This window comes from Littorina saxatilis, linkage group LG16 (assembly GCF_037325665.1).
Source record: "Littorina saxatilis isolate snail1 linkage group LG16, US_GU_Lsax_2.0, whole genome shotgun sequence".
NCBI classification, from domain to species: domain Eukaryota; kingdom Metazoa; phylum Mollusca; class Gastropoda; order Littorinimorpha; family Littorinidae; genus Littorina; species Littorina saxatilis.
In genome coordinates this window covers 3,880,632-3,908,614 of record NC_090260.1, presented here as the reverse complement: position 1 = coordinate 3,908,614, position 27,983 = coordinate 3,880,632, and the positions used below count along the sequence as shown (strand labels likewise).

Sequence of the window (27,983 nt, the reverse complement as noted above, 5' to 3'; positions counted from 1 at the left end):
GTGTGTGTCCTTTGCAGGGGGTATACAACGCCTTGGCCGTGTGACTGTGCCAAAGGCATTACACTTGATGTACATCGTGATTGTTCTGTATCCAAGAGTTGTTTTTCCTTGGTTTGTGTTGGGTGACTTCCCTTTCCCCTTTTTGGTTTAGCAGCGCCATTTGTACTGGTCAGCCAGCACCAGGTCCCGCTTGATTCTGAAACATCTTTAGTTTAATGTACGCTCACATGTTGTAAGTACAGTCATTTTATTTCTAAGGTTTCTTTAAGGTATTTGTTCGATCATTTGTTTGTGTGAGGTGGAGTGGAATGCGTGTCGTCGGTTTTATGTTTGGGGTTCATCGGCACAACGTGCTTTTGCTTTTGTTCAATTTCATTTTACGTGCTCCGATATTTGGATGCTTAGTGGGGCGGTAACAGTGGAGTTTGTTTTATTGGTGTGTGTGGTTCCGTGGTACGGACTCGTTTGCCAAATAGTGTTTTGGTCTTATGTTATTATTGTTGTTGTTTTTCAGTTTTTCACCGCAATGACGCATGACGGGAGAAGCAATACTAAGTCAATTAAAATGGTGACACTATCTGCGCACAGTTTGTTGTTGAGTTTCTGAACGAACGTGGAGGCAGAACAGTGAAAAAAACATACACAGCTACATACTGAGGATGTCGAAGAATTTTCTGCAGTTGCCCCAACTGTAAGCGGACATCATGTCAGAGGATCATCTGTCAAACAGAAGCCGCACCTCGGCCACAAGCAGCTTTGCAGCGCATAAGCGGGCCAAGGCAGAGGCCGCACGTGCACGACTCCAATTCGCACGCATAGAATTTGACATTATGAGAGAAAGAGCAAAGAATGAACGCATTAAAAGCGAATGCGACGCACACTTGAAGCTCCTCGAAGAAGAGAAAGAAGCAGCAGCTGCTGAAGCAGAAGCAAACGCTTTAGAAGATGAGAATAGCATTGGCAATCTATCGCATGCAAGAAGTATCTCTCCTACTTTTAAACTGCCTGCTGAGAATGCTGAGGAGAAAACAAGAAAGTATGTGGCTAGCCTCTACAGCCAGCACAACACTGAAGTTGATGTGTCTGATCATCAGAATGCAGCAGCAGGGACTGGCGCGCAGTTTGACTTTGCCAAGTTCCTACTGAAGAAGGACCTACTTCTCTCCAGGTTGACAGTATTCAATGAACAGCCTGAGTCCTTTGAAGTTTGGCGCAATAGTTTTTCCAGTGTCATGAAAGATTTGGATCTTACGCCGCAAGAAGAACTGGACTTGCTGGTTAAAAACTTAGGACCTGAGTCAAGCAAGTACGCGTACAGCCTGCGTTCTTCAAATCCTGCGAATCCTCAGCGAGCGCTGCAACTCCTGTGGGAACGTCTGGATGACCGCTACGGTTCGCCGGAACAAGTGGAATCATGCTTGAAGACAAAACTAGAGCGTTTCCCTCAACTGACGTCACGGAACAAAGACAGTAGGAAACTCTACGAACTTTGCGACATTCTTGATGAAATTCAGTGTGCCAAGGAGAATCCTAAGCTGTCATTGCTGTTTGCGCTGTATGATTCTTCAGCAGGGGTGAACTCTATTGTTTGCAAACTACCCCATGCCATCAGGCAGAAGTGGATCACACAGGCCTCTAACTACAAGCAGCACCATGGAGTTCCTTTCCCTCCCTTCACTTTCCTTGTTGAGTTTCTGAGGAATATGAGCAAAGTGTACAATGACCCAGCTTTTCGCTTTGCTGCTGAGCCTGACAAAAGAGGTCACGATCAACGGGAACGAACACGTCACGATGTTTTCAATCGAAAGTCGACCATTGATGACAATGGAGTAAGTGCTGATGAATCATCCGTCAAGTGCCCCATACACAAGACGCAACACTCTCTGACAGAGTGTAAAGCTTTCAGAGCCAAATCTTGGCAGGAGCGAAAGACTTTCCTCAAAGACAATAATATTTGTTACAAGTGTTTGTCGTCGAACACACACATAGCAAGCAAATGCTCAGCAGTCGTCAAGTGTGGCAAATGCGACAAAGGCCATTTGACAGCAATGCACCGTGAGCCTGCGCGACCCCAAGCCCCGTCTTCGGAGTACGGCGGGGAGGGCCAGAGAGAGGAGGTCGTCAAGTCCAAGTGCACACGGCTGTGTGGAGATAACAGTGGCAGCAGGTCCTGTGGCAAGGTTATCTTAGTCCATGTGTTTCCAGAAGGCCAACCAGAGAGAAGCCAGGAAGTTTACGCAATCATCGATGACCAGAGCAATAGGTCACTGGCTGCCCCATCTTTGTTCAACCAACAACAGGTGTCCTCACAAGAAGTCTTGTACACCTTGTCTTCGTGTGCAGGACAAAGCACCATCAGTGGGCGTCGTGCAGACAGATTGTGCGTCCAGTCCCATGACGGGAGAAAGACTATGAGGTTACCTCCCCTGCTTGAATGTGCAAACATCCCAAATGACAGAACAGAAATCCCCACACCAGAAGTAGCTCAGCATCACCCCCATCTCCGAAACATTGCCCACAACATTCCACAGATTCACAGCAGAGCTCCCATTGCCTTGCTTATTGGGCGTGACTTACCAGAAGCGCATCATGTGACGGAACAAGTGACTGGTCCCCCTATGTCTCCCTTCGCTCAGCACCTGCCTCTTGGTTGGGTGATAGTCGGAGACGTCTGCTTGAATCGGATGCACAAACCATCATCACCTTCAGCTGTTCGTGTGAACAAAACCTCAGTCACATCTGACCGAGGGACCATCTTCGAGCCGTGCACGAACGACTTCAAGGTCACAGAGGCTGACTGCCTTGGTGATACGGTCTTCCAGAGAACTAAGGAGGATGAGAAGATTGGACTGTCTGTCGAGGACAAGCGTTTCCTAGACTTGATGGATCAGCAGTTTCAGAAGAATGACAGTGGTCGATGGTCAGCACCCCTGCCATTCAGATCATCAAGATCCATCCCCATGAACAACCGTTCACAAGCCGTCAGTCGTGCCCATGCCCTCGACATATCTCTGAAGAAGGATCCAGTGAAGAAAGAACACTCCAGTGAAGAAGATGTGAAGAACTATGTCTCTCGTGACTTCTACATCGACGACGGGGTAACTTCGCTGCCCCAGAAAGAATAAGCTGTCAGTCTCATCAAGCGCACCCAAGCCGATCTGATGGAAAAAGGCGAAATCAGGCTTCACAAGTACGCCTCGAATGACCGAGCCTTTCTGCAAGACCTGCCTGCTGACGATCTCTGCGCAGAGCTACACTACGTGGACCTCTCAGATCGTACAGCCCCCCTCCCTGTACACAGCTGTCTAGGTCTACCCTACCTGGACGAGGAAGGTCTGCTTCGTGTTGGAGGCAGGCTCTGCAATGCTAAAGAGACCATGGGGCTAGCCAGTGTGCACCCTGTGATACTTCCCAAGAACCACCACGTGTCAACTCTGCTAGTTCGACACTACCACAAGAAAGTGAAGCACAAAGGTCGGCATTTCACGGAAGGAGCACTTCGATCTAAACGGCTTCTGGATCATCGGTGCAAAGCGGCTTGTGCAGTCCATAATCCAGCAGTGCTTCTTGTGCAGAAGAACATCGAGGAAGGCGATCTTGTTCTTCTCAAGGATGCAGAGACTCACAGAAATTACTTGCCAGTTGGTTTGGTGATTCGCACTTTCCCCAGTGACAGTGACACTTTGGTACGGTCAGCAGAAATTCGTGTGATCAAGAACCAAAAGCCTGTGAACTATACCAGGCCTATCACAGAGCTTGTGCCTTTGTAGGCCCCTCATGAGTTGAACTCAGACAATGCTGTTTTTCGCGCCGTCTCTTTTAAAGCCTTTTCAAGCTTTATTTTGACTTTAAACTGTGCGTGTGTTGTAGCTTAAAGCTATTCAGTCGTTTTTAAGTTTTGAGTATATTTTGAACTTTAAGAATAGTGATATCAAGAAGATATCAGACGGGGAGTGTTCTGTATCCAAGAGTTGTTTTTCCTTGGTTTGTGTTGGGTGACTTCCCTTTCCCCTTTTTGGTTTAGCAGCGCCATTTGTACTGGTCAGCCAGCACCAGGTCCCGCTTGATTCTGAAACATCTTTAGTTTAATGTACGCTCACATGTTGTAAGTACAGTCATTTTATTTCTAAGGTTTCTTTAAGGTATTTGTTCGATCATTTGTTTGTGTGAGGTGGAGTGGAATGCGTGTCGTCGGTTTTATGTTTGGGGTTCATCGGCACAACGTGCTTTTGCTTTTGTTCAATTTCATTTTACGTGCTCCGATATTTGGATGCTTAGTGGGGCGGTAACAGTGGAGTTTGTTTTATTGGTGTGTGTGGTTCCGTGGTACGGACTCGTTTGCCAAATAGTGATTTGGTCTTATGTTATTATTGTTGTTGTTTTTCAGTTTTTCACCGCAATGACGCATGACGGGAGAAGCAATACTAAGTCAATTAAAATGGTGACACTATCTGCGCACAGTTTGTTGTTGAGTTTCTGAACGAACGTGGAGGCAGAACAGTGATTAACATTGTAATATTTAATATGTCTGGGTCACGTAATTAATGCGTTCGCGTGAGTTCGTTAACGTTGCCCTATTCTTTATCTTTGTATCATTGGATCATGTTTCAATAAAGTTACATCGTGTGTTTCTGTTATCAAACTCTCAAACATTCGTGTGTGAGCAAGTGGAAAGGGAAGCAACCGCTACATGATGTAATCCGCCCGCTGACTGGATTAGTTCCCTTTCTGACACACTGTAGGCACGGACGGTTAGGTGGGGCAAGTACAGAGAAACACACATAACTATACAGCTCACGTGTTTTCATGAAACCATAGACAGACATAACTATACAGCTCACGTGTTTTCATGAAACCATAGACAAACATAACTATACAGCTCACGTGTTTTCATGAAACCAGAGACAAACATAACTATACAGCTCACGTGTTTTCATGAAACCAGAGACAGACATAACTATACAGCTCACGTGTTTTCATGAAACCATAGACAGACATAACTATACAGCTCACGTGTTTTCATGAAACCAGAGACAGACATAACTATACAGCTCACGTGTTTTCATGAAACCATAGACAGACATAACTATACAGCTCACGTGTTTTCATAAAACCAGAGACAGACATAACTATACAGCACACGTGTTTTCATGAAACCATAGACAGACATAACTATACAGCACACGTGTTTTCATGAAACCAGAGACAGACATAACTATACAGCTCACGTGTTTTCATGAAACCAGAGACAGACATAACTATACAGCACGTGATGGCGTATCACCATATGCACTCAAAACAGCTAGAAAAGCAACCTCTTCTGGATAGAGGACTGATTGGACTTTCTTCTCCTATATTGTGGAAGGGCACCTACTCTGGACTGGCTCTAAAACAGGGCACCTAATATGGACTGGCTCTAAAACAGGGCACCTAATATGGACTGGCTCTAAAACAGGGCACCTAATATGGACTGGCTCTAAAACAGGTGCGGACGCACAGCACCGTTTGGCTTATTCACCTTTTTTCACTTTTGGCAACTTTCACTCTAAACGGGACGCTAAGAACGGACACGTTTCTGTGCACAGCCACAGCTGATAACACACCAAACTTGCTGCATGAGACAACTTAGACTTCAATTGTTACATTTTAGATGTGTTGGCAATGGCACAATATCACAGTATGTGTGTTGTGTGATATGGACCACCTATGACACGTACAATAAAATTCTTAAGGTAAATACTGATTTTAACAAAACATTGAGAAGCTTTCTGAAAATAGGAAATAACTAGCTCTCATTTTCAAAAGAATATATCAAACTGTCTTTTTGTGTGTGCAAGTTGAATATTTCTTTTATCCAATCTCTGGTTTGCATTTTCTGCTTGTACTTCAAATTATGTTTTCATCAAACTCTGATTCACATTTGATTTAGCCTGACTCGCACACATAAACTGAGCAAACACATTATTGTACCCATTGTCGTACCCCAACTAAAACATTCATTGCATTGCCGTGTCATTTCATTCAAACGTTATATGTCATTAAAGGCCCTTAACTTGGCTACCTGGCACACTTTTCGGATCAACAATTTCTGTTGTAGGTATCGCGTGACCGCCGCCAAAATGAAGGTACTCCCAAAACCGACCTGACAATAACGTCACTGTCAGGTACCAATTAAAAAATCGACCTGACAATAACGTCAGGTACCAATTAAAAAATCGACCAAAATTCAGAATAGGCTTAACTTGGCAACGTTTACAAGCAAGAAGAAAGCCAAATCATGTATCTATCCATAACAGGTAGTTTTGTTTTGCTGTCTTGCGTATATCTTGTGTTATGTCAGTTCCACTGATGCAGGTGTTGAGCGCTTGAGCAGAAGAAAACAAGAGGTGTTTGCACCCGTGTTGAGGGGTACCATGACAAAACGCGCTATATTTGAGCAATGCCAAAATGGATTGATTCAAAACTTTCAGGATCTTAAGTCTACATACGAGACGTACGTCTGGTAAAATTTCGCATCGTTACAGATATGTGTTGAGATGATAAGCAATCTTCCGGAAAATGTTTTAAAACGTGTCATAAGTTTGAAGGTTTTCATCCAAAAAAAATCATGACTTTGCATGCGTACATTCAAATAAATGTTACAAATACTGCCAAACGTTCATATACATACAATCGCTAGTTAACGTTTCTTAGTCCTGTAAACACGACCAAATATATTTGGAGGATTGCAATGCGACAGCCATGTCCAGTCATCCGTGACCGCAGCATGTTTTGAGAGGTATTCAGCAATAACCGCTGTCAATAGCGTACAGCCTGAACGTTCCATTTTTTTCTCATGTGTTTACATGGCTAGCAAATGTCCGTCAGTGGTCATACTAAAATACAATTTTGGCAGTTCTTGTAAAATACATTTGTCTGTATGCTTGCAAAGTCATGAATGTTTTGGATGGAAATTCACAAACCTGTGACGGGTTTAAAAACATTTTCCGGAAGAGTGCATAACATCTGAGTTCAAACATATAGTAGTCCAAAATGTCACCCAGGGTAAGTCTCGTATGTAGACTTCAGCTCCTGAAAGTTTCAAATCAATCCATTTAGGCATTGCTGAAATAAAGCGCTTGTTGTCATGGTACCCCTCAAAATGGACGCAACATCCTCTCGTGTTGTACTGCTCATGCGTTCCACACCTGCATCAGTATAAAATACATAACACAAGAGATACGCAAGATAGCAAAACAAAACTACCTGTTCCGGATAGATCAATGATTTTACTTTTGTTCTCGTATGTCAACGTTGCCAAGCTGCGCCTATTCTGATTTTGTGTCGATTTTGTAATTGGTACCTGACGTTATTGCCTGGTCGATTGTGGGGGTACCCTTACTTCGGCGGCAGTCACGTGATACTTAAAACAGAAATCTTTGATTCGAAAAGTGTTCCAGGTATTCAAATGAAGGGCTGTTAATGGCATATGAAGTTTGAATCAAATGACACGGGAATAAATGTTTTAGTTGGGACACGAAAATGGGTGCAATCATTTTGTTTGCTCAGTTTAGTTGTATTTTCTCTGTTTGAAGTATAGTGGTAAGACCCAGAGAGAGTGACTAAGGCAAATAAAAGTGTTCCATGGCGCTCTCCTTGGAGGAGTCAGCGGTCCATACTAGGGGCACTTACCCTGCAACCTGTACACTGTTATCCTTGGAGGAGCCAGTGGTCCATACTAGGGGCACTTACCCTACAACCTGTACACTGTTATCCTTGGAGGAGTCAGCGGTCCATACTGGGGGCACTTACCCTACAACCTGTACACTGTTATCCTTGGAGGAGTCAGCGGTCCATACTAGGGGCACTTACCCTACAACCTGTACACTGTTATCCTTGGAGGAGTCAGCGGTCCATACTAGGGGCACTTACCCTACAACCTGTACACTTATCCTTGGAGGAGCCAGTGGTCCATACTAGGGGCACTTACCCTACAACCTGTACACTGTTATCCTTGGAGGAGCCAGCGGTCCATACTAGGGGCACTTACCCTACAACCAGCACACTGTCATCCTTGGAGGAGCCAGTGGTCCATACTACGGGCACTTACCCTACACACTGTTATCCTTGGAGGAGCCAGTGGTCCATACTATGGGCACTTACCCTGCAACCTGTACACTGTTATCCTTGGAGGAGCCAGTGGTCCATACTAGGGGCACTTACCCTACAACCTGTACACTGTTATCCTTGGAGGAGCCAGCGGTCCATACTAGGGGCACTTTCCCTACAACCTGTACACTGTTATTCTTGGAGGAGCCAGTGGTCCATACTAGGGGCACTTACCCTGCAACCTGTACACTGTTATCCTTGGAGGAGCCAGCGGTCCATACTAGGGGCACTTACCCTACAACCTGCACAATGTTATCCTTGAAGGAGCCAGAGGTCCATACTAGGGGCACTTTCCCTGCAACCTGTACACTGTTATCCTTGGAGGAGCCAGTGGTCCATAATAGGGGCACTTACCCTACAACCTGTACACTGTTATCCTTGGAGGAGCCAGCGGTCCATACTAGGGGCACTTACCCTGCAACCTGTTATCATTGGAGGAGCCAGTGGTCCATACTAGGGGCACTTACCCTGCAACCTGTACACTGTTATCCTTGGAGGAGCCAGCGGTCCATACTAGGGGCACTTACCCTACAACCTGTACACTGTTATCCTTGGAGGAGCCAGTGGTCCATACTAGGGGCACTTACCCTACAACCTGTACACTGTTATCCTTGGGGGAGCCAGCGGTTCATACTAGGGGCACTTTCCCTACAACCTGTACACTGTTATCCTTGGAGGAGCCAGCGGTCCATACTAGGGGCACTTCGTTGACTTAACATCCAACGTGTTTCACCAGATGAGCCCCCCCCCCCTCCCCTCTCACGACTGCCTATTACGGCGGGTGCAGGCAGACACGCTTCAACGAGTTTGAATTAGTTGTGGTAATATGTCACTGTGCGTCACTGCGTGGCTCTACCTGTCTGGGTTATACCGCCACGAGAGCGGTGTGAGGCGACAGTCTCGGGGTGTCTGGCAGATCGTTAACAGTCTCGGGGTGTCTGGCAGATCGTTAACAGTCTCGGGGTGTCTGGCAGATCGTCAACAGTCTCGGGGTGTCTGGCAGTCGTAAACAGTCTCGGGGTGTCTGGCAGTCGTTAACAGTCTCGGGGTGTCTGGCAGTCGTCAACAGTCTCGGGGTGTCTGGCAGATCGTCAACAGTCTCGGGGTGTCTGGCAGATCGTTAACAGTCTCGGGGTGTCTGGCAGATCGTTAACAGTCTCGGGGTGTCTGGCAGATCGTTAACAGTCTCGGGGTGTCTGATAGATCGTTAACAGTCTCGGGGTGTCTGGCAGATCGTTAACAGTCTCGGGGTGTCTGGCAGATCGTTAACAGCCTCGGGGTGTCTGGCAGATCGTTATTAACAGTCTCGGGGTGTCTGGCAGATCGTTAACAGCCTTGGGGTGTCTGGCAGATCGTTAACAGTCTCGGGGTGTCTAGCAGATCGTTAACAGTCTCGGGGTGTCTGGCAGATCTTTTACAGTCTCGGGGTGTTTTACGTGGTCCTTTACAGTGTGTTACATTATTCCTCCATGGAGGATCACTCAGCTCCCGGATGTCCATGAAATCCACGGAGGACATCAGTGTCTGATCGTATTATCTTCTGACTGAACGATGTTCTGCAGTCTGGTGTAGGTCTATGGCTGTGGATTACCCCCAGCCGCCACACTCAGAGGCCATGGAGTGATGTGATGTGTTGTGTGTCCCTGTATCACTGTGAACACTGACTGAAACAAAAGGTTGACCGCTGATCGCTGTCTGTTGAGGTAAGATTGTGTGTATGTGTACTTGCCACATTTGTTCTGTACAAAATGCTACATGTACTTCAAACAGAAAGCAGTCAAGTATTTGTTTTTGTATTTTAGTATGTTTTTGTTGGGGGTAAGGGATAATTGTACGTTGTAAAAATGACCGCTTACCAAAGGAAGGAGCCTTTCGTATGACGCGCCGTTGGATACTTACTCTGGTTAAGTAGTATTTTGGGAACGAAATCCTACCGTTTGTATCAAACGGCGCAAAGAAAATATCTATTTATTCTATCGTTTTATTTTACTTTAAAAAAGGTCCCTTGGTGCAACAACAGAGCCACATTAAGTCACCACCGAGTCTCTTACGTGAGCCTTGAAGGTTTCGCCTCTTGTGTAAGTTTGGAACAACAAACAAAGGTCAGAACAGCTATATAATCGCTATTGTGTTTTCAGCGTAGCAATAGGGTCCGATATTTAGACTCGAACAAGTATAATGCGACTCGTCTTCGACTCGTCGGCATTATACTTGTCTCGTCTAAATATCGGACCCTATTGCTGAGAGAGAGAGAGAGAGAGAGAGAGAGAGAGAGAGAGAGAGAGAGAGAGAGAGAGAGAGAGAGAGAGAGAGAGAGAGAGAGAGAGAGAGAGAGAGAGAGAGAGATCAAATCAAATCAAATCAAATCAAATTTTATTTTTCGAGGGTTGTGGAAGATACCCCTGCGCGGAAACGAGTAAGAGCAACTCTGTACTTAATATCTTCGATTAATTCAATGTATTTCTCTTTTTCCAAGCATGTTTTGTAACAATTATAAATGTCGAAACGTTCACTGCATTCTAAAAAGGAGAACCATTCTTGACAAAAACAATATTGTAAACGTCTTTTAAACTCTTGTCATTCCCAACCATTCCGTACATCCACACAGCAGCAAAACCATTACAACATGAAAGACTCTGCACATGTGAGACCCAATTTGTGTGGCCCTTCGATGCCAAATTACATAAAGCTTTATATGCAATTTTGGAATATCTTGAATCAGGTTGCTTCAGCAGTGTAAACCAGTATTTCACACATCTGACTGCAGAGTTAATATACAGCGGATGACTTCCCAATTCAGCATACACACTACGGAGATTTAATAAACGAAACGTCGGGACGTTTCGTTTTGAAGTCGTGGTAAACGTCATCATTTCGGGAGTCTCTCGCTGGAAAGGTGAAGGTCAACTGAAACGGAACGTGGAACGTCAAAACGCAGTCACGTTTTCCACCCCCAAAAAACGAACAATATTTCGTCAACTTTTGTGAGTATTTTTGCACACTAACAGTTTTATTTGTTGGCCATTTTATGCATTGCTAGATTCATCAACCCTTTCACAGTCTTTCAGCGCTGAGAATGTGTTCATTGGAGGTAGACAACTGTTGTGAACTGAAATATTTTGAAGGGTGCTGATCCTGGTACATTTATCCAACTTCATGGTGAAGAAAGCAAATGGCGAAGCAGAAGTAGGTCATCGCATCGAATTTTTATTCTGGCTTCGTATGTGATTTTGTATAAACAAAGTCTGTGTGATTTATTTGGACTGAAAATAATCAAAGTATGCCCGATTCTGGACCACCTCCTAGGTTTTTTTTTCCCCATTCTGATCGAGGACAGACGTGATAATTTCACTTGAAGATTTATCGCCCTTCCTTCATTCCGAAACGAAACGTGAATACATCTAAATCTTGTCTGTGGCCTATGCCGTCTCGTTTCACGTTCCGTTTCGCGGGGTGACTCATTCACCAAACGAAACGAGCTGCAAAACGAAACGTGCTGTCTCTTGAATCTCCCTAATGTTGTTTGGAGTTCGAATTGTCACTTTCAGAAACTTTTTACACGCAAACAGGTGGACCCTTTCCACAGAGTCATACTTTCCATATCCCCATAGCTCTGAACCATACAAGAGCATAGGGGCGATCCGTGCGTCAAACAGTTTGAAAAACACCTTTGCCTAATGGCAGCCAAGTCTGTTCAGTAATCTAACGATTTCGATCTTTTTCGCCATGGTTGTCTTTGTTTCTACTGCAATGTTCCAGCTCAGTTGGGTGGAAAGGGTTACACCGATATATTTAAACGAGTTCACAATCTCAAGACGATCCATTCCGTAGAACCACTTCTCTTTCTGTGCAATGTGCCCGCCCTTTCTAAAACCATGAATATAGTCTTTGTCAATTTCACGTTCAGACACAGTTTATCTGCAGAGCAGCGCAGGACTTTAAGCTGGTTTTTATAGGCCTACTACAGTGCTGGATAACAGCGCAATGTCGTCAGCAAAAAGCATTACAAACAGTTCTAACTCAGACGGAGATAAACGTATCCCATGTCTGCCTTGTTGTATGACATCCTGCGCCAGTTCGTTGATCAGAAACGAGAAAATTGTCGGTGAGGGTACACATCCTTGTTTAAGGCCTTGCATACATTCACACAAATCAGTGTATTCGTTTCCGCACCGCACGCATGCCTTTTGTGAAAATTGTTTCTGGACGCAAGCGTGAAGGGTAAACAATAGTTGAGTAATTCCTCCGGAAACCAGCCTGGCTTTCATCTAAAATGTTATTATTTTCTGACCACACAGACAGGCGGTCGTTCCGAACAGACATACACATTTTGCTTATAGAGAGAGAGGGAGGAAGAGAGAGAGAGAGAGAGAGAGAGAGAGAGAGAGAGAGAGAGAGAGAGAGAGACAGAGACAGAGAGACAGAGAGACAGAGACAGAGAGAGAGAGAGACATTTGTAATTAATAATTGTAAGAATATGTAACTTGTTGGCAACAAACACAAAATTAGATATGTGCACTGTACATTGTAGCCATTATCGATGACGTCCGTTGAAAAGAAATTGAAATGAAATGAAAAGTAAATGGAAGAAACGGCATATACACGTCCAAATGTTCACTTAGGGGCCTGGAAAAAATCACGGATGTTGGTCTGTGTGTTGGTGCTAGACCAGAGGAGATCCTTCACTTCACGGATGTTGGTCTGTGTGTTGGTGCTAGACCAGAGGAGATCCTTCACTTCACGGATGTTGGTCTGTGTGTTGGTGCTAGACCAGAGGAGATCCTTCACTTCATTGTCAAAGGCTCGAAACTTCTCCATGATCACTGTAGATTTATTCACGGGAAATAATGAAAAGATCGCACGCTTTTTTTCCTTTTTTATGACGCTCAGTCTCGGGGAAAAAAAAGAGAGAGAATAATGATCGCGACATTGGAGATCACTGAGCACTGATCACTGAGCACTGAGCACTGATCACTGAGCACTGATCACTGAGCACTGAGCACTGAGCACTGAGCACTGATCACTGAGCACTGATCACTGATCACTGAGCACTGAGCACTGAGCACTGAGCACTGAGCACTGAGCACTGAGCACTGATCACTGAGCACTGAGCACTGAGCACTGATCACTGAGCACTGAGCACTGAGCACTGATCACTGAGCACTGAGCACTGAGCACTGATCACTGAGCACTGAGCACTGAGCACTGAGCACTGAGCACTGAGCACTGAGCACTGAGCACTGATCACTGATCACTGAGCACTGATCACTGAGCACTGAGCACTGAGCACTGAGCACTGAGCACTGAGCACTGATCACTGAGCACTGAGCACTGAGCACTGAGCACTGAGCACTGATCACTGATCACTGAGCACTGATCACTGAGCACTGAGCACTGATCACTGAGCACTGAGCACTGAGCACTGATCACTGAGCACTGAGCACTGAGCACTGAGCACTGAGCACTGAGCACTGAGCACTGAGCACTGAGCACTGATCACTGATCACTGAGCACTGAGCACTGAGCACTGATCACTGAGCACTGATCACTGAGCACTGAGCACTGAGCACTGAGCACTGAGCACTGATCACTGAGCACTGATCACTGAGCACTGAGCACTGAGCACTGAGCACTGAGCACTGAGCACTGAGCACTGATCACTGAGCACTGAGCACTGAGCACTGATCACTGAGCACTGAGCACTGAGCACTGATCACTGAGCACTGAGCACTGATCACTGAGCACTGAGCACTGAGCACTTTAGTTTCATTCACGAAAAAGAAAGAAAATATCGCACGCCTTTTTGCCTTTTTCAAAAAATCGTACGTATTTTTCCCCCCCGAGTGATTTCAAACTGAAAAAGATGTGAACTTGTTGCTATTTTCTCGAAACAATGTGGCCATATTAAGTGGCGTTGTGGTCATATAAAGCGGCTTTTTCTAATACATAACAAAGAAGGACAATTCCGGACCGGGTAAAATTGGTCATAATACGCGGCTGGTCATATTAACCGCGGTCATATTAACCGGCGACCACTGTAGTACAAAAAAGCTACCAGTAATCCCACATTTTGTTTTTGACAGGGACAAACCAAGGGGAACTTTAACGCTTCTCGGCGTATTTTTTCGAGACAAATGTCTCCGCAGCTGATAGTTGGTAGACTTTATTGGATGTCGTTATTCAAATGCAATCCGTCAGAGACAGAAAGCTTAGAAAGGAATTACGTTGTATTGTTTTCCTGCTTTGCCTGGCTCAGGTCGGGAAATTCAGGACCGAAATGACCCAAGGTGCAACTCATTCCTTTTGATGAGTTTCAAGTTTCTTAACAGTTTTTGCAGCTGTTGGTATACTTTATTGGATGTCGTTATTCAAATGCAATCCGGCAGAGACAGAGAGCTTAGAAAGGAATCACGTGATTGGTAGACTTTATTGGATGTCGTTATTCAAATTTAAACCGCCACAGACAGAAAGCTTAGGAATTTTTTTTATTTTTTTTTGCGCATGAAAAGACTTCAGACCAGATTTTCTTTACAAAACCGGGGAGGTAGGGTAGGGGAAGGTTTTTTTTTTGTTTTTTTTTAGCATGAAAAGTCTGTAGGTGTCTGAAGCAGAGTTCCACTATACTTTTTTGTTTGAAACGTTCACAAATGCTTTGGGGATTACCAAATGTAGGCAACTAGATCCTACAATGAATATATATATCGCAATAAGTGATCATTCATGTCAAAACGTGGAGATTTGTGCGCATGTTCGGGGTTATGCTCGATACAGACTAACACAGAACACCCAAACCCTAATGGGGAGCTGGGCCAATGTAAAAGCAATGTTTTGGCGTCAAAACATGTTTCAGATTGCTTCTAGATTTCTCTCAACATTAATTAACTAGTTTAATCGATGTGCCAGCTCTGAGCAATAGCAAAATGGGCGGATGTCACTTTAGTGTATACGTGTAAAGAGATAGGAGAGGGCAAGTCACAATGTCACTTTAGTGTATATGTGTAAAGAGATAGGAGAGGGCAAGTCACAATGTCACTTTAGTGTATACGTGTAAAGAGATAGGAGAGGGCAAGTCACAATGTCACTTTAGTGTATACGTGTAAAGAGATAGGAGAGGGCAAGTCACAATGTCACTTTAGTGTATACGTGTAAAGAGATAGGAGAGGGCAAGTCACAATGTCACTTTAGTGTATATGTGTAAAGAGATAAGAGAGGGCAAGTCACAATGTCACTTTAGTGAATACGTGTAAAGAAGAAGGAGAGGGCAAGTCACAATGTCACTTTAGTGTATACGTGTAAAGAGATAGGAGAGGGCAAGTCACAATGTCACTTTAGTGTATACGTGTAAAGAGATAGGAGAGGGCAAGTCACAATGTCACTTTAGTGTATATGTGTAAAGAGATAGGAGAGGGCAAGTCACAATGTCACTTTAGTGTATACGTGTAAAGAGATAGGAGAGGGCAAGTCACAATGTCACTTTAGTGTATACGTGTAAAGAGATAGGAGAGGGCAAGTCACAATGTCACTTTAGTGTATACGTGTAAAGAGATAGGAGAGGGCAAGTCACAATGTCACTTTAGTGTATATGTGTAAAGAGATAAGAGAGGGCAAGTCACAATGTCACTTTAGTGAATACGTGTAAAGAAGAAGGAGAGGGCAAGTCACAATGTCACTTTAGTGTATACGTGTAAAGAGATAGGAGAGGGCAAGTCACAATGTCACTTTAGTGTATATGTGTAAAGAGATAGGAGAGGGCAAGTCACAATGTCACTTTAGTGTATACGTGTAAAGAGATAGGAGAGGGCAAGTCACAATGTCACTTTAGTGTATACGTGTAAAGAGATAGGAGAGGGCAAGTCACAATGTCACTTTAGTGTATATGTGTAAAGAGATAAGAGAGGGCAAGTCACAATGTCACTTTAGTGAATACGTGTAAAGAAGAAGGAGAGGGCAAGTCACAATGTCACTTTAGTGTATACGTGTAAAGACATAGGAGAGGGCAAGTCACAATGTCACTTTAGTGTATACGTGTAAAGAGATAGGAGAGGGCAAGTCACAATGTCACTTTAGTGTATACGTGTAAAGAGATAGGAGAGGGCAAGTCACCATGTCACTTTAGTGTATACGTGTAAAGAGATAGGAGAGGGCAAGTCACAATGTCACATTAGTGTATACGTGTAAAGAGATATGAGAGGGCAAGTCACAATGTCACTTTAGTGTATACGTGTAAACAGATAGGAGAGAGCAAGTCACAATGTCACTTTAGTGTATACGTGTAAAGAAAGAGGAGAGGGCAAGTCACAATGTCACTTTAGTGTATACGTGTAAAGAGATAGGAGAGGGCAAGTCACAATGTCACTTTAGTGTATACGTGTAAAGAGATAGGAGAGGGCAAGTCACAATGTCACTTTAGTGTATACGTGTAAAGAAAGAGGAGAGGGCAAGTCACAATGTCACTTTAGTGTATACGTGTAAAGAAGTGAGAGAGGGCAAGTCACAATGTCACTTTAGTGTATACGTGTAAAGAAAGAGGAGAGGGCAAGTCACAATGTCACTTTAGTGTATACGTGTAAAGAAGTGAGAGAGGGCAAGTCACAATGTCACTTTAGTGTATACGTGTAAAGAGATAGGAGAGGGCAAGTCACAATGTCACTTTAGTGTATACGTGTAAAGAGATAGGAGAGGGCAAGTCACAATGTCACTTTAGTGTATACGTGTAAAGAAAGAGGAGAGGGCAAGTCACACTGTCACTTTAGTGTATACGTGTACAAAGATAGGAGAGGGCAAGTCACAATGTCACTTTAGTGTATACGTGTAAAGAAGTGAGAGAGGGCAAGTCACAATGTCACTTTAGTGTATACGTGTAAAGAGATAGGAGAGGGCAAGTCACAATGTCACTTTAGTGTATACGTGTAAAGAGATAGGAGAGGGCAAGTCACAATGTCACTTTAGTGTATACGTGTAAAGAGATAGAAGAAGGCAAGTCACAATGTCACTTTAGTGTATACGTGTAAAGAGATAGGAGAGGGCAAGTCACAATGTCACTTTAGTGTATACGTGTAAAGAGATAGGAGAGAGCAAGTCACAATGTCACTTTAGTGTATACGTGTAAAGAGATAGGAGAGAGCAAGTCACAATGTCACTTTAGTGTATACGTGTAAAGAGATAGGAGAGGGCAAGTCACAATGTCACTTTAGTGTATACGTGTAAAGAAGTAGGAGAGGGCAAGTCACAATGTCACTTTAGTGTATACGTGTAAAGAAGCAGGAGAGGGCAAGTCACAATGTCACTTTAGTGTATACGTGTAAAGAGATAGGAGAGGGCAAGTCACAATGTCACTTTAGTGTATACGTGTAAAGAAGTAGGAGAGGGCAAGTCACAATGTCACTTTAGTGTATACGTGTAAAGAAGTAGGAGAGGGCAAGTCACAATGTCACTTTAGTGTATACGTGTAAAGAAGTAGGAGAGGGCAAGTCACAATGTCACTTCAGTGTATACGTGTAAAGAGATAGGAGAGGGCAAGTCACAATGTCACTTTAGTGTATACGTGTAAAGAGATAGGAGAGGGCAAGTCACAATGTCACTTTAGTGTATACGTGTAAAGAGATAGGAGAGGGCAAGTCACAATGTCACTTTAGTGTATACGTGTAAAGAAAGAGGAGAGGGCAAGTCACAATGTCACTTTAGTGCATACGTGTAAAGAGATAGGAGAGGGCAAGTCACAATGTCACTTTACAAGAGCATAGGGGCGATCCGTGCGTCAAACAGTTTGAAAAACACCTTTGCCTAATGGCAGCCAAGTCTGTTCAGTAATCTAACGATTTCGATCTTTTTCGCCATGGTTGTCTTTGTTTCTACTGCAATGTTCCAGCTCAGTTGGGTGGAAAGGGTTACACCGATATATTTAAACGAGTTCACAATCTCAAGACGATCCATTCCGTAGAACCACTTCTCTTTCTGTGCAATGTGCCCGCCCATTCTAAAACCATGAATATAGTCTTTGTCAATTTCACGTTCAGACACAGTTTATCTGCAGAGCAGCGCAGGACTTTAAGCTGGTTTTTATAGGCCTACTACAGTGCTGGATAACAGCGCAATGTCGTCAGCAAAAAGCATTACAAACAGTTCTAACTCAGACGGAGATAAACGTATCCCATGTCTGCCTTGTTGTATGACATCCTGCGCCAGTTCGTTGATCAGAAACGAGAAAATTGTCGGTGAGGGTACACATCCTTGTTTAAGGCCTTGCATACATTCACACAAATCAGTGTATTCGTTTCCGCACCGCACGCATGCCTTTTGTGAACATTGTTTCTGGACGCAAGCGTGAAGGGTAAACAATAGTTGAGTAATTCCTCCGGAAACCAGCCTGGCTTTCATCTAAAATGTTATTATTTTCTGACCACACAGACAGGCGGTCGTTCCGAACAGACATACACATTTTGCTCATATAGAGAGAGAGGGAGGAAGAGAGAGAGAGAGAGAGAGAGAGAGAGAGAGAGAGAGAGAGAGACAGAGACAGAGACAGAGACAGAGACAGAGACAGAGAGACAGAGACAGAGAGAGAGAGAGACATTTGTAATTAATAATTGTAAGAATATGTAACTTGTTGGCAACAAACACAAAATTAGATATGTGCACTGTACATTGTAGCCATTATCGATGACGTCCGTTGAAAAGAAATTGAAATGAAATGAAAAGTAAATGGAAGAAACGGCATATACACGTCCAAATGTTCACTTAGGGGCCTGGAAAAAATCACGGATGTTGGTCTGTGTGTTGGTGCTAGACCAGAGGAGATCCTTCACTTCACGGATGTTGGTCTGTGTGTTGGTGCTAGACCAGAGGAGATCCTTCACTTCACGGATGTTGGTCTGTGTGTTGGTGCTAGACCAGAGGAGATCCTTCACTTCATTGTCAAAGGCTCGAAACTTCTCCATGATCACCGTAGATTTATTCACGGGAAATAATGAAAAGATCGCACGCTTTTTTTCCTTTTTTATGACGCTCAGTCTCGGGGAAAAAAAAGAGAGAGAATAATGATCGCGACATTGGAGATCACTGAGCACTGATCACTGAGCACTGAGCACTGATCACTGAGCACTGATCACTGAGCACTGAGCACTGATCACTGATCACTGAGCACTGAGCACTGAGCACTGATCACTGAGCACTGAGCACTGATCACTGATCACTGATCACTGATCACTGAGCACTGAGCACTGAGCACTGAGCACTGATCACTGATCACTGATCACTGATCACTGAGCACTGAGCACTGATCACTGATCACTGATCACTGAGCACTGAGCACTGATCACTGATCACTGAGCACTGAGCACTGAGCACTGATCACTGAGCACTGATCACTGAGCACTGAGCACTGAGCACTGAGCACTGAGCACTGATCACTGAGCACTGATCACTGAGCACTGAGCACTGATCACTGATCACTGAGCACTGAGCACTGAGCACTGAGCACTGAGCACTGATCACTGAGCACTGATCACTGAGCACTGAGCACTGATCACTGATCACTGATCACTGAGCACTGAGCACTGAGCACTGAGCACTGAGCACTGAGCACTGATCACTGAGCACTGATCACTGAGCACTGAGCACTGAGCACTGATCACTGAGCACTGATCACTGAGCACTGAGCACTGAGCACTGATCACTGAGCACTGATCACTGAGCACTGAGCACTGAGCACTGAGCACTGAGCACTGAGCACTGAGCACTGATCACTGAGCACTGAGCACTGAGCACTGAGCACTGATCACTGATCACTGAGCACTGAGCACTGAGCACTGAGCACTGATCACTGATCACTGATCACTGAGCACTGAGCACTGATCACTGATCACTGAGCACTGATCAGTGATCAGTGATCACTGAGCACTGATCACTGAGCACTGAGCACTGATCACTGATCACTGATCACTGAGCACTGAGCACTGATCACTGATCACTGATCACTGAGCACTGATCACTGAGCACTGATCACTGATCACTGATCACTGAGCACTGAGCACTGAGCACTGAGCACTGAGCACTGAGCACTGAGCACTTTAGTTTCATTCACGAAAAAGAAAGAAAATATCGCACGCCTTTTTGCCTTTTTCAAAAAATCGTACGTATTTTTCCCCCCCGAGTGATTTCAAACTGAAAAAGATGTGAACTTGTTGCTATTTTCTCGAAACAATGTGGCCATATTAAGTGGCGTTGTGGTCATATAAAGCGGCTTTTTCTAATACATAACAAAGAAGGACAATTCCGGACCGGGTAAAATTGGTCATAATACGCGGCTGGTCATATTAACCGCGGTCATATTAACCGGCGACCACTGTAGTACAAAAAAGCTACCAGTAATCCCACATTTTGTTTTTGACAGGGACAAACCAAGGGGAACTTTAACGCTTCTCGGCGTATTTTTTCGAGACAAATGTCTCCGCAGCTGATAGTTGGTAGACTTTATTGGATGTCGTTATTCAAATGCAATCCGTCAGAGACAGAAAGCTTAGAAAGGAATTACGTTGTATTGTTTTCCTGCTTTGCCTGGCTCAGGTCGGGAAATTCAGGACCGAAATGACCCAAGGTGCAACTCATTCCTTTTGATGAGTTTCAAGTTTCTTAACAGTTTTTGCAGCTGTTGGTATACTTTATTGGATGTCGTTATTCAAATGCAATCCGGCAGAGACAGAGAGCTTAGAAAGGAATCACGTGATTGGTAGACTTTATTGGATGTCGTTATTCAAATTTAAACCGCCACAGACAGAAAGCTTAGAATTTTTTTAATTTTTTTTTGCGCATGAAAAGACTTCAGACCAGATTTTCTTTACAAAACCGGGGAGGTAGGGTAGGGGAAGGTTTTTTTTTTGTTTTTTTTTAGCATGAAAAGTCTGTAGGTGTCTGAAGCAGAGTTCCACTATACTTTTTTGTTTGAAACGTTCACAAATGCTTTGGGGATTACCAAATGTAGGCAACTAGATCCTACAATGAATATATATATCGCAATAAGTGATCATTCATGTCAAAACGTGGAGATTTGTGCGCATGTTCTGGGTTATGCTCGATACAGACTAACACAGAACCCCCAAACCCTAATGGGGAGCTGGGCCAATGTAAAAGCAATGTTTTGGCGTCAAAACATGTTTCAGATTGCTTCTAGATTTCTCTCAACATTAATTAACTCGTTTAATCGATGTGCCAGCTCTGAGCAATAGCAAAATGGGCGGATGTCACTTTAGTGTATACGTGTAAAGAGATAGGAGAGGGCAAGTCACAATGTCACTTTAGTGTATATGTGTAAAGAGATAGGAGAGGGCAAGTCACAATGTCACTTTAGTGTATACGTGTAAAGAGATAGGAGAGGGCAAGTCACAATGTCACTTTAGTGTATACGTGTAAAGAGATAGGAGAGGGCAAGTCACAATGTCACTTTAGTGTATACGTGTAAAGAGATAGGAGAGGGCAAGTCACAATGTCACTTTAGTGTATATGTGTAAAGAGATAAGAGAGGGCAAGTCACAATGTCACTTTAGTGAATACGTGTAAAGAAGAAGGAGAGGGCAAGTCACAATGTCACTTTAGTGTATACGTGTAAAGAGATAGGAGAGGGCAAGTCACAATGTCACTTTAGTGTATACGTGTAAAGAGATAGGAGAGGGCAAGTCACAATGTCACTTTAGTGTATATGTGTAAAGAGATAGGAGAGGGCAAGTCACAATGTCACTTTAGTGTATACGTGTAAAGAGATAGGAGAGGGCAAGTCACAATGTCACTTTAGTGTATACGTGTAAAGAGATAGGAGAGGGCAAGTCACAATGTCACTTTAGTGTATACGTGTAAAGAGATAGGAGAGGGCAAGTCACAATGTCACTTTAGTGTATATGTGTAAAGAGATAAGAGAGGGCAAGTCACAATGTCACTTTAGTGAATACGTGTAAAGAAGAAGGAGAGGGCAAGTCACAATGTCACTTTAGTGTATACGTGTAAAGAGATAGGAGAGGGCAAGTCACAATGTCACTTTAGTGTATACGTGTAAAGAGATAGGAGAGGGCAAGTCACAATGTCACTTTAGTGTATATGTGTAAAGAGATAGGAGAGGGCAAGTCACAATGTCACTTTAGTGTATACGTGTAAAGAGATAGGAGAGGGCAAGTCACAATGTCACTTTAGTGTATACGTGTAAAGAGATAGGAGAGGGCAAGTCACAATGTCACTTTAGTGTATATGTGTAAAGAGATAAGAGAGGGCAAGTCACAATGTCACTTTAGTGAATACGTGTAAAGAAGAAGGAGAGGGCAAGTCACAATGTCACTTTAGTGTATACGTGTAAAGACATAGGAGAGGGCAAGTCACAATGTCACTTTAGTGTATACGTGTAAAGAGATAGGAGAGGGCAAGTCACAATGTCACTTTAGTGTATACGTGTAAAGAGATAGGAGAGGGCAAGTCACCATGTCACTTTAGTGTATACGTGTAAAGAGATAGGAGAGGGCAAGTCACAATGTCACATTAGTGTATACGTGTAAAGAGATATGAGAGGGCAAGTCACAATGTCACTTTAGTGTATACGTGTAAACAGATAGGAGAGAGCAAGTCACAATGTCACTTTAGTGTATACGTGTAAAGAAAGAGGAGAGGGCAAGTCACAATGTCACTTTAGTGTATACGTGTAAAGAGATAGGAGAGGGCAAGTCACAATGTCACTTTAGTGTATACGTGTAAAGAGATAGGAGAGGGCAAGTCACAATGTCACTTTAGTGTATACGTGTAAAGAAAGAGGAGAGGGCAAGTCACAATGTCACTTTAGTGTATACGTGTAAAGAAGTGAGAGAGGGCAAGTCACAATGTCACTTTAGTGTATACGTGTAAAGAAAGAGGAGAGGGCAAGTCACAATGTCACTTTAGTGTATACGTGTAAAGAAGTGAGAGAGGGCAAGTCACAATGTCACTTTAGTGTATACGTGTAAAGAGATAGGAGAGGGCAAGTCACAATGTCACTTTAGTGTATACGTGTAAAGAGATAGGAGAGGGCAAGTCACAATGTCACTTTAGTGTATACGTGTAAAGAAAGAGGAGAGGGCAAGTCACACTGTCACTTTAGTGTATACGTGTACAAAGATAGGAGAGGGCAAGTCACAATGTCACTTTAGTGTATACGTGTAAAGAAGTGAGAGAGGGCAAGTCACAATGTCACTTTAGTGTATACGTGTAAAGAGATAGGAGAGGGCAAGTCACAATGTCACTTTAGTGTATACGTGTAAAGAGATAGGAGAGGGCAAGTCACAATGTCACTTTAGTGTATACGTGTAAAGAGATAGGAGAGGGCAAGTCACAATGCCACTTTAGTGTATACGTGTAAAGAGATAGGAGAGGGCAAGTCACAATGTCACTTTAGTGTATACGTGTAAAGAGATAGGAGAGAGCAAGTCACAATGTCACTTTAGTGTATACGTGTAAAGAGATAGGAGAGAGCAAGTCACAATGTCACTTTAGTGTATACGTGTAAAGAGATAGGAGAGGGCAAGTCACAATGTCACTTTAGTGTATACGTGTAAAGAAGTAGGAGAGGGCAAGTCACAATGTCACTTTAGTGTATACGTGTAAAGAAGCAGGAGAGGGCAAGTCACAATGTCACTTTAGTGTATACGTGTAAAGAGATAGGAGAGGGCAAGTCACAATGTCACTTTAGTGTATACGTGTAAAGAAGTAGGAGAGGGCAAGTCACAATGTCACTTTAGTGTATACGTGTAAAGAAGTAGGAGAGGGCAAGTCACAATGTCACTTTAGTGTATACGTGTAAAGAAGTAGGAGAGGGCAAGTCACAATGTCACTTCAGTGTATACGTGTAAAGAGATAGGAGAGGGCAAGTCACAATGTCACTTTAGTGTATACGTGTAAAGAGATAGGAGAGGGCAAGTCACAATGTCACTTTAGTGTATACGTGTAAAGAGATAGGAGAGGGCAAGTCACAATGTCACTTTAGTGTATACGTGTAAAGAAAGAGGAGAGGGCAAGTCACAATGTCACTTTAGTGCATACGTGTAAAGAGATAGGAGAGGGCAAGTCACAATGTCACTTTAGTGTATACGTGTAAAGAAAGAGGAGAGGGCAAGTCACAATGTCACTTTAGTGTATACGTGTAAAGAGATACGAGAGGGCAAGTCACAATGTCACTTTAGTGTATACGTGTAAAGAGATACGAGAGGGCAAGTCACAATGTCACTTTAGTGTATACGTGTAAAGAAGTAGGAGAGGGCAAGTCACAATGTCACTTTAGTGCATACGTGTAAAGAGATAGGAAAGGGCAAGTCACAATGTCACTTTAGTGTATACGTGTAAAGAAAGAGGAGAGGGCAAGTCACAATGTCACTTTAGTGTATACGTGTAAAGAGATAGGAGAGGGCAAGTCACAATGTCACTTTAGTGTATACGTGTAAAGAAGTAGGAGAGGGCAAGTCACAATGTCACTTTAGTGTATACGTGTAAAGAAGTAGGAGAGGGCAAGTCACAATGTCACTTTAGTGTATACGTGTAAAGAGATAGGAGAGGGCAAGTCACAATGTCACTTTAGTGTATACGTGTAAAGAAGTAGGAGAGGGCAAGTCACAATGTCACTTTAGTGTATACGTGTAAAGAAGTATGACAGGGCAAGTCACAATGTCACTTTAGTGTATACGTGTAAAGAGATAGGAGAGGGCAAGTCACAATGTCACTTTAGTGTATACGTGTAAAGAGATAGGAGAGGGCAAGTCACAATGTCACTTTAGTGTATACGTGTAAAGAAGTAGGAGAGGGCAAGTCACAATGTCACTTTAGTGTATACGTGTAAAGAGATAGGAGAGGGCAAGTCACAATGTCACTTTAGTGTATACGTGTAAAGAAGTAGGAGAGGGCAAGTCACAATGTCACTTTAGTGTATACGTGTAAAGAAGTAGGAGAGGGCAAGTCACAATGTCACTTTAGTGTATACGTGTAAAGAAGTAGGAGAGGGCAAGTCACAATGTCACTTTAGTGTATACGTGTAAAGAGATAGGAGAGGGCAAGTCACAATGTCACTTTTTATACGTGTAAAGAAGTAGGAGAGGGCAAGTCACAATGTCACTTTAGTGTATACGTGTAAAGAAGTATGACAGGGCAAGTCACAATGTGGTTTTAGTGTACACGACAAATGGTTGTGTCAGTGTACACGTATACAGTCTAGTGACGAAATTGAATTAAAAAAATATCCGTTGTCGTTTTTCAGCCACCTCACCTGACGCGCCTCATGTCATCAAACTCCGCCCATTTCGCACTGTTGCTGTTGAATAACTCAGCTAAGGGACACATTCCAATCGATAGATATTGGTTGCCGTAGTGTGCTACATCCACGTCGCAATATACATGTCGCATGTCATCTAGCTCCGCCCATTCTCCGTTCATGTCATCAAGCTCCGCCCATTCTCCGTTCATGCAAGGCATGCCCAGGCTCGACATACGTACTATAAAGACTACAATCTGAGCCTAAACGGACAAGCCTAGCCATCGGAACAAGACTGAAGTTTCAACCTATTCGGACAAGCCAAGCCATCGGAACAAGACTGAAGTTTCAACCTATTCGGACAAGCCAAATCATCGGCCATACAGGTGAGAATAAACTCTAACTGGTACCTTGGTCATATGACTGTATTAATATTTGTTCTGTAGACATGTGAAGTCATGAATGCTTTTTTAACACAAGTGACGAATCAATCATTTGTCTGGAGAAATGTGAAGTCATTAATGCATTGTTTAACACAAATGACGAATCAATCATTTGTATGTAGACATGTGAAGTCATTAATGCTTTTTTAACACAAGTGACGAATCCTATGACGAGTTTAAACAGTGTTCCAGTATCATTGCATAACATCGGAACAAAATAATATCTGTAACATTCTAAATACTTACTCGAAGTACGTCTTGAAAGGAAGCAAAATATTGTGAAAGTTATAAAGCAGTCCACCAAGTCTGAACATGTGTCAGTGAAGAAATGGTTTAACTTGAACAAACAAGCCCTGACATGCGTGTCGCGCTGAACATGTGTCAGTGAAGAAATGGTTTAATTTGAACAAACAAGCCCTGACATGCGTGTCGCGCTGAGCATGTGTCAGTGAAGAAATGGTTTAACTTGAACAAACAAGCCCTGACATGCGTGTCGCGCTGAGCATGTGTCAGTGAAGAAATGGTTTAACTTGAACAAACAAGCCCTGACATGCGTGTCGCGCTGAACATGTGTCAGTGAAGAAATGGTTTAACTTGAACAAACAAGCCCTGACATGCATGTCGCGCTGAGCATGTGTCAGTGAAGAAATGGTTTAATTTGAACAAACAAGCCCTGACATGCGTGTCGCGCTGAACATGTGTCAGTGAAGAAATGGTTTAATTTGAACAAACAAGCCCTGACATGCGTGTCGCGCTGAACATGTGTCAGTGAAGAAATGGTTTAACTTGAACAAACAAGCCCTGACATGCATGTCGCGCTGAGCATGTGTCAGTGAAGAAATGGTTTAACTTGAACAAACAAGCCCTGACATGCGTGTCGCGCTGAACATGTGTCAGTGAAGAAATGGTTTAATTTGAACAAACAAGCCCTGACATGCATGTCGCGGTTAACATGCTGACATACGCTGGAAGAACTGTGCCTTTAATGATTGATTTCTGCTTCATTTGCATACGTACTACATCTCCCATGTGCTCCTACTCCTATATACTTGATGTGCCCGCCACTCAGGCAGTCATACTCCTTGTTGTACAAATGAAGCCCGACATGAAGTCCTTCCTGCTTGTCCTGCTGTGCTGCTCCCTACACCTCATGTTGGTTGAGGTTCAGGTGAGTTCGGTCTTTGTTTGTTGTTGTGGTGTTGTTGTTGTTATTGTTGTTATTGTTTGTGTTGTTGTTGGTGTTGTTGTTGGTGTTTTTGTTATTGTTGTTGTTAACAGTGAGATTTGTTGTCATTTCAATGAATCATACCCCGCGATTAGTTCTCACCAGTTTGGGTGTCATCCTCGTTTGCTTCGGGCACCTCAGCTCAGAAAAGCAAGGAAGTACCCCATCTACCAACCAACCCATCTACCAACCAACCCATCTACCAACCAACCCACCTACCAACCAACCCATCTACCAACCAACCCATCTACCAACCAACCCATCTACCAACCAACCCATCTGTCGAATAACCGACCAACAAACGAACAACACACACACACACACACACACCAACCCACCATCTGACTGACCAACCACATTATGTCGTAAAGCTGTAGTCAACAAGGGTCTGTCAGTGTCCGTTTGCTTCAGTCAATGATTTAGGTCAGTCCATCACTCGGTTTGATGTGTACGAGAAAAACGTAGTGTGACTGTCCTTCTTTTAAAAAAAGTTTGGCTCACGTAAGTGTAGCCTATGCGATCGTCAACTTTGTCTGTCTGTGCGTGCGTATGTATGTATGTATAAGAATAAGAATAAGAATAAGAATACTTTATTATCTCATAGAGAAATTCAGGCGTGGTACATAACAATAATACAAACAAGACATTGATTTTACATAAGGCATATAGCACTATATAACAGGGCAGGTTATAAACACACCTCCCACATACCTCTCTGGTCATTCCTTGCATTGTGCTTACGCATTCAGACATGAACACATCCATGTCTCACTTACACATCGCACACATGGACATTCTTATACGCTCAACTTACCCATTCACACATGGACATTCGACCACGCTCCACTTACACATTCTTATACGCTCCACTTACACATTCACACATGGGCATTCTTATATGCTCCACTTACACATTCCCACA

The 27,983-nt window shown here is 43.6% G+C and overlaps 3 protein-coding genes across 4 annotated transcripts in view; all 3 read left to right on the top strand.

The window, feature by feature from the left end:
- The first annotated feature begins 14 nt into the window (after positions 1–14).
- On the top strand, positions 15–4,628 carry LOC138950222 (uncharacterized). 2 transcript variants are annotated; one of them, XR_011450558.1, is made up of 2 exons: positions 15–4,105; positions 4,388–4,628. XR_011450558.1 is itself a non-coding variant. In XM_070321963.1 (2 exons), exon 2 carries the CDS (start codon positions 705–707, stop codon positions 3,123–3,125), a length of 2,421 nt encoding a protein of 806 aa, XP_070178064.1. In that variant the 5' UTR covers positions 15–232; positions 515–704; the 3' UTR covers positions 3,126–4,628. The 2 variants fall into 2 exon arrangements, 1 of the variants encoding a protein (XP_070178064.1); XM_070321963.1 differs by having other exon boundaries at positions 15–232; positions 515–4,628.
- A 4,403-nt stretch (positions 4,629–9,031) lies between these two features.
- Positions 9,032–27,983, top strand: part of LOC138950250 (uncharacterized) — a 255,207-nt gene continuing 236,255 nt past the window's right edge. The window contains exon 1 of the mRNA XM_070321985.1: positions 9,032–9,851. The gene's annotated coding sequence lies outside the window, so the exon portion shown is untranslated. The remainder of the gene's footprint in view (positions 9,852–27,983) is intronic.
- LOC138950257 (uncharacterized) overlaps positions 25,624–27,983 on the top strand; it is an 89,412-nt gene continuing 87,052 nt past the window's right edge. Inside the window, exon 1 of the mRNA XM_070322000.1 lies at positions 25,624–25,779. The gene's annotated coding sequence lies outside the window, so the exon portion shown is untranslated. The remainder of the gene's footprint in view (positions 25,780–27,983) is intronic.

Coding starts and splice junctions, on each gene's coding strand:
- LOC138950222 (XM_070321963.1), top strand. CDS start 705: ATGTCAGAGGATCATCTGTCAAACAGAAGCCGCACCTCGGCCACAAGC.